At 41.0% G+C, this 15,375-nt stretch overlaps 1 protein-coding gene across 10 annotated transcripts; it reads left to right on the top strand.

The window, feature by feature from the left end:
* Positions 1–4,093: 4,093 nt before the first annotated feature.
* On the top strand, positions 4,094–13,704 carry LOC144526041 (uncharacterized). Of its 10 annotated transcripts, none has more exons than XM_078263194.1 (7): positions 4,094–4,341; positions 4,583–4,642; positions 4,825–4,926; positions 11,246–11,374; positions 11,525–11,665; positions 11,741–11,766; positions 13,041–13,704. In XM_078263194.1, the coding sequence occupies exons 3-7, from the start codon at positions 4,839–4,841 to the stop codon at positions 13,326–13,328; spliced, it is 672 nt and encodes a 223-aa protein (XP_078119320.1). In that variant the 5' UTR covers positions 4,094–4,341; positions 4,583–4,642; positions 4,825–4,838; the 3' UTR covers positions 13,329–13,704. The 10 variants fall into 10 exon arrangements, 8 of the variants coding, with proteins under 8 accessions (XP_078119320.1, XP_078119323.1, XP_078119324.1 ...); XM_078263197.1 differs by having other exon boundaries at positions 4,095–4,341; positions 4,896–4,926; XM_078263192.1 differs by having other exon boundaries at positions 4,097–4,341; positions 4,541–4,642.
* Positions 13,705–15,375: the final 1,671 nt, after the last annotated feature.

Below are 15,375 nucleotides of genomic sequence, written 5' to 3'. Positions count from 1 at the left end.
TGATGATACATGAGATACACCTTTGGTTTGTTGTTGTACAGCAGAGTCAAAGCATCAGCTTTAATGTTTTGGTTTTTAATTTGCTGGGTGCATTGAATTGTGTGGTCTAGACCTACTCTCCACACACACACACACACACACACACACACACACACACACACACACACAGACAGACAGACACACACACACATACAAACAGATATACTCACACACAGTCACACACACAGACACACACAGACAGACTGCTGCCGTTTTATGATCCACCAAGTGCGTCAAACTGTTTCCATTCCAAGCTAAGATCCTCCAGCTACCTTTCCTCTGAACTCTTACTCCACACATCCCAAGCTCCTTGGGCCAAAGCCAGATACCCAAGGCTTATCCAAGACGTAAAGGCAGGGGTGTCAACTAAGTCCAAATATTCATAATTGCCTTTCAGTTGGATATGACAACTGACAGGCGAGCAGTTGGATGTGACCCAAAAACGTCCCTCTTTTCACTGTTAATAAAATTAAATGAGTAGGGCCTGGATGCTCTGATTGGATAAACTCTACGCACTCTGATCTGGTATCAGTTAAAGGTTGAGACAACTTATTTCAAATAGAACCAAATCAAATATGCCCATTTCTCCTGATATTTGATACATTACCGCTGGAGAAAGACACAAATGATGCGTAGATTTAAGAGCTGATGGCAGGATCATAGCAAACTAATCGACTCACTTGTGTAACAGCATACATAAACACTCTGTGTGTCTCTTTGTGTGTGTGTGTGTGTGTGTGTATGTGTCTGTCTCTGTCTGTGTGTGTCTCTCTCTCTCTCTCTCTCTCTCAAAGCAGTTTACAGAAATTCATAGCCTACTTATCATATATTAAATATATAGGTGTCACATATTTACTACACTATACTGATCGCAATACAACACACTATATTACAAAACAATAACATTACACAACAGTTACAGTTTTTGTATATTATAATTACTATATAATACTAAACAAATCTGTAATTTTGGGATCCTAAAGTGGTTGTGAGTCCCTCAGGCTGTGGCAGGCAGATACATATTTAGCTGTCAGTGGAGCTGCTGTCCGGCCTGGTCCTACTGGACTCTGGTACATTTCATTTGTACAGAGAGTCTGGCCTCTCTCCATTGACAAGTGTTAACTTCCTTGAAGGCGGGTACTCTGTTGAAGTTTAACACTATTGGATCTGCCCAGAGCCACTCTGGATCTGCCATAACCAATCGCTGACGTTTGGTCATGACGTATGTCATGCGCTTATGCAACAAGAGGGGAGACTGACAATATCTATCGGCTTGTATTTAGCATTAGCATCGCTAGCGTTAGCCTTAGCCAACTCCTTCACCACTAACGAAGCGAGCTGGAAAATCTAACTTTTCCTGAACCCTGTGGGGAGGAGGGCCACAACATCATGGCCACCAACACAACTCAGCAAAGACTGTTCTTGCTCGGGCTTTAACTTCAACTGGATATTCGGTAGCATTGAATGGCTTCGCTCGCATCTTTCTAGTGCACGATCTCAACGTCATCATTCTCAGCCACTCCCTCTGTTCACTGATTGAACTTACAAATATTTGGTCGGAGAAAACCCAAGAATATACCGCAAACCCAGACGGAGTACTGCAGGAAAATGAAAATTGAGCGGAAGTACGTAGGACGGCGAAGCCAGGCTAGCTGCTGTCCCCTCTCCTAGGAGAACTTCCAGCTTATTTTCTGGTGTTAACTTTGGGAAGTTTTATTTTTTGGGCTATTTTTCCAAGGTGTAAATCTCTTAGTGAATATACTTTTTCCCAATGGAGGAAGAAGTGCATCTCTTTCTGACCTAGTTGGTGGTCACTGAGCCTGTATTTAGTCAGGATCCGTCTCTTTTTCGTATTTCTGACAGTGTGCAGATACTCTGTCAAATAACAATGTAGTCTACTTTGTTTGCTTTCTCCAATGTTCTAAATATTGATCTTTTGAATGATTCATAATTAGTTTTGTTCTGTTGTGTTGTTATGAACCAGTGCTGATGGGAGCCTGGTTAGTTAGCTTCACCATTAGGGTTCTCAAAATGGGTTTTTTCTCATACTCTGAGCCAGAAATCTCCACTTCAGCAGCACGTACATACACCAAACTTTGCAGTTGTATTCCTATCTATATTCTTAAGGTTTTTACAGAGGGGTTTGTTCATATATCACTCAGAGTCTGATTTATACAACATTGTATACCTAAAAACGGGGTGAAAATGGATTTTTTTATGGCTGTTGACAGTTTTTTTCTGATTAATGGAGTGATTCCTTGAGTCATTCGGAAGTGCATTTCCAGAAGTGCTGGGTACAATGACGCATTCATTTTTTTTTAAATCTCTTTCGCACAGGTCATGTTTTGAAAGACGCTGTCCTGTAGCTTACTAATGTAAATGAATAAAAATGTATACAAAAATGTGATGATGTCCGACACGTTTCATGAAGAAGAAAGCCTTTAGTTTTCAAAAAGCATTAGACATATGAATGATGTTCTGCTTCATGTATCCATGTACCATGTTGACAGTGCGACATGACATCAGACTCAGAGAGAGGAGCTGCGCAGGATTAAAAAAAAATACTTCTGGGGTACTTTTGGGACACTGAATAACTGTGGAAAGAGTTGCCTCTGGGGTTTCAATGCAATGTGTAGGAAAAAAAGTTTATCCGAAGTCAGTGCGCAAGTGAGCGGTGTTGAAGTGCGAGCAGGCGGCTGAGCCTACGCACCGTCCCGTGGTGGGTACAAAATGACTCATGACGAAATCTGACGTCCCCACCGACGCGTACCCACTGTCCCCACCGAAATCGACACCTATGGTTGAGTACCGTTACAGTTGCATCCTGGACCCCTCTGTTGAGTCTGTAGTGGGTTGAGGAGGCTGTTCGTCCTAAATGTCAGTTCTCTTTTGATCAGCTTTTCAAAGGACTTCATCACGAGTGATGTAAGGGCTATGGGTCTGTAATGTAATCATTTAAAGTCTTTGGGTGGCTATTCTCAGAGAAACAGACAGCTGATTGGGCCAGGGACAGTAGAGATTGTAAAAATTGTTGCTAAAATCAGGTTTGTCAAATCTTGAATAAAATGTATTTAGTTCTTGGGCCAGGGGTATGTCCGAGGTGACGGCTTCCAATGCCACCTTTTTCTTTGTTTGTCATTTAGACCCACCATTGTTACCATCATGCTGAGCCTACGAGGTTATTGGTCAGTTTGTGTTCCACTTTGAGTCTCAAATCAATCTGTGTGTGTGTGTGTGTGCGTGTGTGTGTGCATGTGTGTGCGTGTGTGTGTGTCTCTCTGTGTGTGTGTGTGTGTGTGTGTGTGTCCGTCTGTGTGTGTGTGTGTGTGTGTTTGTGTGTGTGTGTGCGCATTTGTACGTGTGTCTGTGTCAGTTGATTGAGATTCGCTAATCTGACCACTGTCTGTCCCACTTTTCAGACTCATTCATAAAGCTCATCAAATATGAATTAGGTTCACCACACAGTCATATTGTAATTATAAAATGATCTTGCGTCCTCCACATAAATATTAGGTTTCGTCTGGGACAGAGGATATATATTTAACTGCAGCAAACCCACTGATCAGCCACTTCAAACACAACTGTAGATCTTCAATATTAACCCTAATATCAGTTGACACACATAACATTAGGCTTGTAGTGGGTGCATTTCTATCCAACAAGCTATTAAACAAGCTAGGTAACGTTACATTATATTACACTAACATAGCAAACTTTTTGTCATAACTAATTCATTAATTACTCAGCATCATTTCTATTTGAGAAAAGAAGAACTTCATCTGATGTTTAATGTGAATAAAATAGCCTTGAACCGCCTACTTACTAATACATTCCTGTCAGGAGTGCAGATCCTAACGTACAGCATGCAGTGGACCAAACCACTGTGAGGCAAAGGAGGGGGGAATCAAAATGTTTCTAAACTTAAAAAGCATTTTTTGGGGTTTGTATTGTTTTACTACTTACACAGATATTTTAAGTATACATCATGATGTTATTTACAATACACAGCATTGTTTTAATGATATTTCGCAATGTGAACGCAACACCTATAAACCTGTGACTGCTGTGCTTCAGAGCAGACCTACACCATGATAACCTGTTAACTGTAACGTATGCTGCCTGTGTAAGCCCTACCCCCAGCTGTTACCCTGGCACAGCGAAGGCGCAGGAAGCAACAAACTTTTGGTTTCCGTCGTCTATATAAGCCGAGAACTTTTTCATATTTGCTCCTTAGATCTATTTTTCTACCCGCAGGTTTTATTTGGACTTTATCTACACCCCGACAAATCCCTTCAGACGAAGGTAGGCTATGTGCGCTTTGTTTGTGTCATAAAGAGACAGTCCAGATGTGGATCTAGTTTTGGTAAAGTAAAGTAGCCACTGTAGTTGTCCTCTGAGTCTTTATGGTGATTTAACTTTTCTGTATACATATGCAGACAGGAATTTCCTCATTTCTACATACGTTACTGTGGTTTTATTGCACTTACACATCGTTTTACAGTCGGATAAGTACGTTACGGAGTTACGTTCTGTGTGCAAACAGTGGATGTAGTCCCGCAGGCTACGTGGAGAAAACACACAACAACAGCGATAGAATTAAAAGGTGAATAGATCAAAACAAGTTATTCATTATTTTAATGTTTTTTACTTGTTGCCTCTTTCTGTCCTCTAACTTTACAGAATAATGCCTACGACTCTTGCATTGTATTGCGTAATTATATAGGCTAAAACATTTTCACTTTCGGTTCTGGGTGAATTATTTAAATTAAGGTCATTATTTTACAGGAGAGAAGCAAGAAATGCACGTTAAGCACGTGTCAAACTGCCTTTCTGTTAAATGTTCTGTCTCATTGCAGATCATGGACCCGTGGCAAAAGCAGACTGCAGGTGACCCTGATTACATCCTTAATAAGTGTGGGGATATTGTATCTATGAATGAGTTTCTCGAGGTACAAAAAGGGGGGAGGAGGAGGAGATAGCTGTCAGTATTTCTTCTGAGGCAGCTTCCAGAACATTAGCAGCAACAGCAACAGTTCTCAGCCCTAACACTGAAGCTAAACATCAGCCTGTAAAATAGTAGTATACAGCTGCTGTCTGCACTAGATACTGGAAGTGGACCTCAACATGCATCTGGTTTAAGGCGAGACACGGCAGGCAAAAACATTGATTTTCTCTTCTATAACATGTCTTCTTTCAGACAGAAAGAAGCGTCGGTAGATTTCTCCTAAATTCAACAAAAGTTGGTGCTTCACATATACACATATACCATATACCGTTAGAAAGCTCTCTCTCGGATCCAAATATGGTCATTTCCTTTTCATCAGCAACCAATCGTGAAAGTAAAGGGGGGGTGGGGGTGGGGATTTAACTCTAAATGCGCAATCTCATTGGCTGATGCCAATTTCAGAATCGTCACGTGACGTGCTCTCACATTTCCGCGGTAGCTCAAAATGTCGAAAGAAGTGCGTCGAAAATCGAGAAGACGAAAACAGTTGTCGTTAGCAAGAAGACGCAGGGGATTACAAACTAAGACAGCAGATGATGACATACCTTCACACAGTACGTCGAAGTGCAAACTGTCCTTCGGAAAACAGTGTTAGGGTTAGGGGTTAGACAATGGAGGTAATCAGAGCGCCACACAGCAGTCTCTCTCTCTCTCTCTCTCTCTCTCTCTCTCTCTCTCTCTCTCTCTCTCTCTCTCTCTCTCTCTCTCTCTTTCAAAGCAGTTTACAGAAATTCATAGCCTACACATCAACACACCCACGCCCAGATGGGCTGAAGGTGGGCTTCACATGGGCCCTAGCTAAAACCCACATGGAATCAGAATCAGAAAAGGTTTTACTGCCAAGTACTTTTTTTTAACACATACAAGGAATTTGTTTTGGTGTTGTTGGTGCACGTTACACATTCTTTAGATGGAATATTAAACAATATAAGTATAGGTACAAACAATATAAGTATAAGTATATTTACACAGTATGTATTAAGTTAAAAATAAAGAATAAATAAAGCTATAAATAAAAAATAAAGAGCAAAGAGCATTACAGCAGAGAGAGAGAACAGTGGCATGAAGGTGGACAGTCAGGGTGGTTTCCGGGCCTTGTTAATAAGGCTAGTGGCGGAGGGGGAAAAGCTGTTCATGTGACAATGGGCAACCCAGGTTTCTCCTGAGCTGATTATGGGTCCCTGCTATTCTACCCATAAGGGTAATAACCATTATTATGGGCTAACAAATTAATTTTTGGGGCTTATTTTACAGTCACCCCATACAGTTCTTTAACCCTTGTAAGGTGTTCATATTTTTGTTATACAGCCAATGTTCCCAGGTCTGGTGGACCCACCACATTATTAGGCTTTTAAATCAATACAGCCATAACAAAAATACTTAACAGATGTTTACTTTAGCTCAATTACCAATGATGTATACATCATTTATGGTTCATATTTGCCATTTACCCCTGTGAGATCACATTTATGATCACATGATAATGTTCGTTTTTTGTGAGAAAACAAGGAAATTCAAAATTCAATTATAAAAAAGGTCAAACAAAATAGAAACAAGATTTTTTGATCATTATTGGTGCTTATTTCTTAGAACTTAATCAGAACAGGTGAAAGTGCTTGAAATGTAACAAGTTTGTAACTTTGTGTGGGACTAGCAGGTGCAGAAAGACAACATTCCCGCACACAGACACCTACACACAGAGACACACACACACACACACACACACACACACACAGCAGGCCCAGTTAGGAGGAGGACACAGTTAAGTTTCATAGCACCTACAATTATTACACTCGGGTCCAATAGACCCGAACACCTCATATGTAATAGGTATGTGTGTGTGTGTGTGTGTGGGGGTGTACCGTGTGCAGTCATTGAAAATAAGTTATGTTTTATGTTCTTCACAGAAAATGAACCAAAGCCAGTGAGTTTGAGTTAGAAGAAATAATAAATAGCATCATTTCTCTTTTAGCAAACATTGAAAATGGGTCCCACAGACCCGAACATCTTGGGTTAAACAAGCTACAATAACAAAGAGACCAGTAATACAATTAATTACCTTTTTATTTAAGTAAAATTAAGAAAACATGCTTTTCAGCCTTTACTTCCGTGACGAATGTGCGTCATTTTGTAACACGTTATAATGCTCGCCTAGCTGCTAGCGTGGCACTCCCTCATGCTCTGCAACTGACAAGCTAGCAGTACTTCCTCCGCATGTGCGACTCCCAACAAAGATGGTACAGAAGTGTGATGTCTCACTCTGTAGCTAAAACAGAGAGCTCAACACAAAAGAGGAGCTGTAGCAATGTGCAGTACAACAAAAATGTGGTGTTTTCTGAAAGTTAAACCACATAAACATATAAAACATAACGTACAACCTGTAAATACAATTCTGAACCTGAAAATGAGCATAATATGAGCACTTTAAGTGTTGTGGCGCTGCAGAGATGTCCACGGCCTACAAATCCTCTCCTACAGACTAAAGAAAAAAATCTTTGTTTGGTACAGATCCTCGCAAAAATCACACAATAATCACTTTAATTTCTTTCAATGTTAATAATTTTCAATGAATTCTCAAAGAAGGCTGGCTTGCCCAGGGCCAGGCCAGCTTAGCTGCGTCTTTCTCCCTTCGCGTCCCACTGTCTACCTACACCGCCCCGCACCCTGTCCTGCCTGCGCATTGCTGCGGCTGCTGTCTCTTTTTTCTTTCTCTCACTTTTTTCCGGCGGGTGGCGCGTATGCCCACTCGCGGTGTGAGGCGCGTGTCCGCCCTATTATCAGACATGCACTACAATTACTGCTGATATAGACAGCCTTTTGTACAACCACAGCTAAAATCACATTTGTTTCTGGAAAAGACGTAAAGGAAGGTTGAGATGTAAAGTTAGCCTACCATCTCTCTACTTCTGTCGTGTGCGCGCTGTGCTGTAACCTAGCCCATTACAAAAGAACTAGCTAATGGCTGGAGACAAAATCCCCTAATTCACCCACCACTGATCTAAGTCCATTCTCTCCCAAACAATGATACAGCAGTACTCATTATGGCACATTCGAGAAAACCGGGAAGGCAACAGACAAGAAACGAGCACACAATAGGAAAATGGCACACAGAGACAAAATGGTACCCTCAGCTTCAGCCCGGTAGAAGTGAGAACATTAATGGATAGAAACCCTAGCCGATAAAACTTTGTTAACATTCACATGGATAAGTGTTTTTGCTTCAACTGTAAACATTAAAACATTAAAATACCACCAGCTGGTAAAAGCGGAGAAATGGGCATTTTACAGCTTTTTTTTAACAGCTTGCTAAACTATGCCTGTTCGACTGCCTTGCTAACAAGTTCACAACCAAATCCTTCTAAACAATATCTTTAAGTCAACCACTCAAAATAAGCTCAAAATATGTTTGATATTGACTTAATAACTTAAACTTGTCTGTTCAACGCCATACTTTAACCAGGGTTAATTACCAAAGCTACACATCTAGCTACCTCACTAGCTGAAAGCTAGCTAGGAATTAGCTAGCTTTTAGAGAATGTAAACACATTCACTAAAAGCTAGCTAGTTCCTGTTCTTTTAACTAATACTCTCCAAAAAAGCTTTTGGTTAACATCATGCGGTAAAATAAAATAAAATCATCATCTGTTTAGAGGCAGATTCTTACCTTCCTTTTGTCCACACGATAGTCTTGAACTTGCGGATCCTTAAGGGACAACAGACAGTACTGCTACTCAAAGGCGGCAACGTTTTTTTTCTTTTCAAAGGCGGCAAAGTTGTTGCTGGGCAGACTTCTTTCTTTTGCTCGGTGATGGGGGTGATGCTTTCCAGATGTGCACTTCACAGTGGAGAGTGCTGCTTACTTTAGGGTTTGAACATTTGTAATAGTGCTTAAGACCACTATTGAATTGCCATGGCTACATGGCCGTTGTTAAAAATAGCATCCACGTCTGACATAATCAATTTTGAATATCTTAGGAGTGGAGCCCAGCTGGAGCCCACTTAGTTTAGCCCATCTACTGCCCATGTGGGGCCCAACAACAAAGCCCACTCTGTGCCCATGCCCAGCCGAAGCCCAACCAGCCCAAGTGAGGCCCATGTGGGCCCCAACTGGACGTGTTTGCAGGGTAGTTAACGTATATATGTGACACATGACACATTACACAACAGTTATTTTTGTATAATATAATTACTATATAATACTAAACAAATCTGTAATTTTGGGATCCTAAAGTGGTTGTGAGTCCCTCAGGCTGTGGCAGGCATATACATATTTAGCTGTCAGTGGAGTTGTTGTCCCTTCTCCTAGGAGAACTTCCAGCTTATTTTCTGGTGTTAACTTTGGGAAGTTTTATTTTTTGGGCTATTTTTCCAAGGTGTAAATCTCTTAGTGAATATACTTTTTCCCAATGGAGGAAGAAGTGCATCTCTTTCTGACCTAGTTGGTGGTCACTGAGCCTGTATTTAGTCAGGATCCGTCTCTTTTTCGTATTTCTGACAGTTTGCAGATACTGTCAAATAACAATGTAGTCTACTTTGTTTGCTTTCTCCAATGTTCTAAATATTGATCTTTTGAATGATTCATAATTAGTTTTGTTCTGTTGTGTTGTTATGAACCAGTGCTGATGGGAGCCTGGTTAGTTAGCTTCACCATCAGTTGACTGAGGGGACTGTTTTGTGGGGAAAAGTAAGCTTGAGGCAGCAGTAAGTATGGCCATCTCCACCTTCAATGAAGGTGCCTCTGCCATGCTTTCTGTTATGGAGTTGTGGCTTCAGAGCACAGTTGTGATGGTCAATTCAATGAGAGAAACCGATATGCTCAGGATCTCGAAAGATGAGGCCGTGACAACAGTGCAAAACATAGGCGCAAGAGCCTAAGCAGAGCTAAAATACTATTATGGTGCTGGAATGGACAATTAGACTGTAGAAAGCTGTGACATCTACTGTTGGTCTTGTTCTATGTCCATACAACTGTCTAGCGTGGGTTTTGTCGGCAACTTTGTGCATGATACGCCAATGTTAATTTATTGAGTTACTGCAGTTGTAGGCCTTATATGCCTGCCATGTTATTAAATAATCAATTTTCATGAGCTTGATATATTCTATATTATTATTACTAAGGGCCTGAGCATTCATTCTGTTTTTGAGCAAGTTTTTCCAATAGAAATGTATTAAATTCGCCTATTTAAATCTTTAAATGTCGTTTTCTCAAAATGAGTTTTTTGTCATTCTCCAGTATAAACATCTCAGCCTATGTAGCACCTATGTACACCAAACTTTCCAGTTATACACTTAGCAGTAGTCTGAAGATATCTTCAGAGGGATATGTTAATAAATCATTCCTGGCCTGATTTATGTGACATTTTAATCAAAGAAATATGGCGAAAATCAATTTTTTAAGGCTATGGACAGTACATTTTGATTTCCTAGGTAATGAGAGCAGATATCCTGAAATCCCTCTTAAATTTTTTTTTCATCTTGTGTGTAAACAGAATGAAAAAAGAATTTTGCACCTGGCTTTATCATATGTTCAGATCTATCTACCGAAAATATATGCAAAATTGCGCATATTTAATGAGATAATGCCTAATTTGCATAGCTAAACATACACATTTCAAAAACTTGTAATAGATTTTTTATATACTTGTGTAAGTAATCAACTGAGGAAGTTTCATGGTTATATCTATTATTTTAAAATGTTACCCTATTCACCTGTAGTGTCTCGCTAGCCTGGTTGACACCAGACCCTTCTCAGTTGTAACTGAGAGTGAGTCTGGGGAACGTTCATTCGCAGCTCATTTCTAAAGGGGCGTCACCAACGGACGCCGCTCAAATGCCTCTGGGCGCAATTGGATAGTCCTTCAACCAATCAGACCAACGATCCGGGTGACGTAGCAGCGACAGCGGCATCAACGGGTCGCTGCGCTTCGGTGGCCGTCATGTTGAATGCTGCGCTATCGTCATCGTGTAAAGCCCGCCTCAACGGTTGTGATTGGTGCTTCGATTTGGAAAAATTGGAAATGGGCTTGAATGGGCTCTTGGCCAGACTGACTTGCAGAGCAAATCTCAAATTTGCCGGAAGTTCGTCAGGGTTTTCCCAGGCTGGTGTCTCGCCTTAAATCAAGTCACAGGTTCAAGTTTCTCTTTTCTATCCATTGTTAATACGTTTCTGAAGGATGACTGTTATTCACATTTAATTTACAGGGCCGTCCACACCAACAGTGTTTGCTGATGGTGACAGTGTTGTTACCAACAGAACAGTCACACATGCAAAAGGAGAAAGCCTCAACATGGGGATTGAAATAGAGTTTCATCCAGGAAGCGGTCTGACTGGTAAGCATGAGTATTCCATGCAGTGGGAAATCATCAAATGAAAAGGTTGTAAAATAGGCTACGTGACTATAACTCCAATTATGTTTGGGCCTTTGTAAAATATGTTTTATTACAAGAGGCAACATTTATATTGAGCTTTTCTTCTTTCAGGTAATGCTGTTGGAAAAGTTCCCCAGGCAGATTACAATGCAACTGGTGGCAGTGTGATTTGTAATGATGTAGTATCTCATGCCACTTTTAACGGAAATATCAATTTACCATTGATCATAAAACGATCACAAGTACCTGCAGGTAATTGACAACCTTCTGTTCCATATTTATTCTGCATAACAAACTGCAAATCCTAACACTGCTTTCCTCTCTCAGTAGCCGAGACACCGCCGTCATCTCAGGTACACACACACACACACACACACACACACGCGCGCACACACACACACACACACACACACACACACAAACACACACACACACACACACACACACACACACACACACACACACACACACAGGTTTGTGGCACTATCTTTGTGGGGACCCGTCATTGACATAATGCATTCCCTAGACCCTTACCCTAACCTTAACCATCACAACTAAATGCCTAACCTTAACCCTTACCCTCACCCTAACCATAACCTAATTCTATCCCTAATCCTAAATCCAAGTCTTAACCCTCAAACAGCCCTTTAAACTTGTGGGGTCCAGCATTTTGGCCCCACAAAGCTGTCAGGACCCCACAAGTATACTGGACTCCCGTTTTTTGGACCCCACAAATATAGTTAAACAAGCCCACGCAGAAACCACTAAAAGAATACTTAAACACGTTGTTGCTTCTGGCCAAGACCCAGCAATTTTTCATTTTTACACTTTTAAAGGAAAATGAAAAATAACGTCTTAGTAAATTGAAGAGATGCTTTTAGGTGGACTTTGTTACCTTTAGACAGAGCCAGACCAGCTGTTTACCCCTGTTTCCAGATTTTATGCTAAGCTAACCTAACTGCCTCTGGGCTCTACTTTCATATTTAACAGACCAATATTGACAAGTTTATGGTCAAAATCTGGTTCAAGAATGAGCTGCTGAGCTTTAAATTACTCCGGATTTCCACTGGATGCGGAACGTTTGCGGACGGGCTCCGCTGCGGAACGGCTCCGTGCTCCGCCGTCCGTCAATACCCACCAGGTCCGGATTTGTTGCGGCACGGCTGCGGCCATTACTGACAGCTGTAGTCACGAGGACCCACAAGATCTCGCGAAGAATAGAACCACAAAACCAACACCAGTTTGTTTCCATCCAGAGGAGTAGAGGGGAAACAACGCTGTGTTTTCAAGGTGTAGTGCAGAGAAATATGATCCGCCGTGAGCACGGTGTATTTTATTTTGAAAATGAACCGGATGTTTTATTTTGTTTCTGTGCTCGACTTCCTGTCCCACACTATCTGCCGTGTGCCGGCCCGACGTTCACGTTCACACTCTCAGGCACACGTTGACTAATCAAAGTAACAGGCAATCCCCACAGGCACACCTACACACCACATGCTGAAACATTAAAATGGCAGCCGACTTTATCACACAGTTGTAAAAAGTATAGTTTCACAAAAGCAAATGACCCATTTCATAAAACCTCATTCATTCAGGATTGATAAGCAACACCTCCTGTATTTTGCAGGGCCCTGCTGTGGAAATAATCATTAATCACAAGGTGGAACTTGTGGAGTGGCTGAGGGCAGATCACTCCTTCATTCTGCAGCATGTTCACACCAAATGTATTGTCACAGACAGACAATATCAGAGATTGAAGCATATCTCACAGCCAGAAGAACGTGTTACTGAGCTGATCGATCAAGTGATTGCTGGAGGTCAAGAATCCTGCTCTGTTTTTCTTAAAGTTCTCAAAGAGCCTGACATTCTCCAGACCTATCCACAGCTCAAACTAATTACAGAGAAATGGTGCTAGTTTGAAAGAAATAAGAACTCAGGTCTCTGGGAGGGGGTTGAACAGACGGATGGGAACGGGTTATAGTTAGAATCATAGGAGGTTTAAATGGAGGTTGGAAAATTGTTTATAATGAACTGCGATCAAAATTAGATTAGTTGTAGTTTTGGCCCGTTTGGCATTGTAGGATAAATCATTTTTGTAAGAATAAAGTGAGAGGTTTTGGAGTTCATTAGGCTGACCTTGTCGTCTCTGCTTCCCTGGGTTATGAGAGGCCATCTGGTTGTTTAGAAGTGATAAGATATTATAAAGGGAGTACGGGATATTGGCACCCAGGAAATGATTGGAAAGTTGAGAAAAAGGCCTCCTCTGACCACGGGAAACGGCGATGACAATGGAGCAGTTTTCGGCCTGGGAGTGTGAGAATCAAGGAAACATTTCATACATTGCGTTAACTCGTGGAGGGATCCGGCAGGAACTGAGAAGATCTGGACTGTATCCAAACTGATGACAGCACCACTGTAGATGGGACTAAAGCTGTCAAGCAGGATTGAAAGACAGGGGGGGGGGGCTTAGCCCAGAGGCTATGCAAAACTTTCTAAAGTTACTAAAACTAAAGTTAGTTTTTAGATACATCAAAGCTGCATGGGGGGGATTTACTTAGGTCAGACTGTGCTCCTACTGAGTTCTTCTTTAGGCTAAGACCTAACCTAAAAATCTATCTGCCCATGTAAATGTGTGGTAAAGTAATACTATACCTAATTCCTCTCTCTATTAGATAAGTTGCAGGTCAAAATAAGACTATTTAATTACTAGGGGTGTAACGATACACGTATTCGTGTTGAACCGTTCGGTACGAGGCTTTCGGTTAGGTGCACATTACAAACCGAATGATTCGTTGGACTAATCCTATTTCATTTAAAAAAAAAAAAAATAAAATAAAAAAAAAAAAAGAGCTTAAAGGAGAATTCCGGCCAATTTTTACGTTAATCTTGATCACTATAACTACGCGAGTACTTTCGATAGAAAAAACCCCGACCCGAATCAGTGCAGGCAACACGGAGACAAGCATGTACGTATACAAGCGTACCCTGAGCTAAAACGGCAGTTGTTGTTAACAAACACAAAATGCAACTAATATGTCTGTGCCACATGAACAGGGCCCTTACGTGTCAACAAGATGCGTTTTCAACTCAGACATTGTTTAAATTCACCTACCCTGGTCCCTGTCTCGATCCTGCCGGTAGCTAGCTTGCCCTGCTAGCTGATAGCCGTTAGCTGCTAGCTGCCATCCGGTGAGTGTATTCAGACAGGCTTCTGTGATAATCATCCCAATAACAATCCACGGAGCGGCGGTGGTATTGCTATGTCCTCCAGTTACTGAAGGCTAGCTTTAGCTTTAAATTATGTGAAATATAATGTTCTCAGTGCCGCTGCACTCAACAAGGCAGCCCAAATGACGAAACAGGCAACATGCTGTCTGCCCTTCCCACTCCTAAAGAAAAACACACTACTCCAGTCAGGCATGATACGCTGAACTAGCTCGTTGCAATATGGTTGACAAGGATTTAAAGTATGTCTGAATTTAATAACCTGATGGCGAGATGAATAAAAGTTCTATTATGTATGTATGTATGTATGTATGTATGTTCATATATACATTTAGGCAACATCTACATACGTGTTTAATTTATTACAGCAAAGGAATGCAGAAAGTTAAGTTTGTCAGAATCAAGCATATATAATAAATATCATGAAATAATGTATGCCTTGGTGTCTCTCCAGTATCCATTTGTTCAATGAATTGAAGGATATACTGGTACAATAGCATTAACAGTGACACTATGATATTTAGAGACTGATATTGTTTTAAATACTATAGAGATAGCATGCTATATTAATGGTAAAGAATAGAGAGCTTCGGATACATTACTAGGCGAGCTATTTCTTGTATTTCACTTTTTTACACTAGCTAGACTAGTTTTCTATAGCCAACTAAAATATCCCTTTATCTTTACCTCAAGTAAACATAGCTAAAGTCAAGCAAGTAAAACAACTTACAATTTCA

This window comes from Sander vitreus, chromosome 11, assembly GCF_031162955.1.
Source record: "Sander vitreus isolate 19-12246 chromosome 11, sanVit1, whole genome shotgun sequence".
NCBI classification, from domain to species: domain Eukaryota; kingdom Metazoa; phylum Chordata; class Actinopteri; order Perciformes; family Percidae; genus Sander; species Sander vitreus.
Note: the sequence above shows the minus strand (reverse complement) of the source record. Positions and strands in the feature narration are given on the sequence as shown.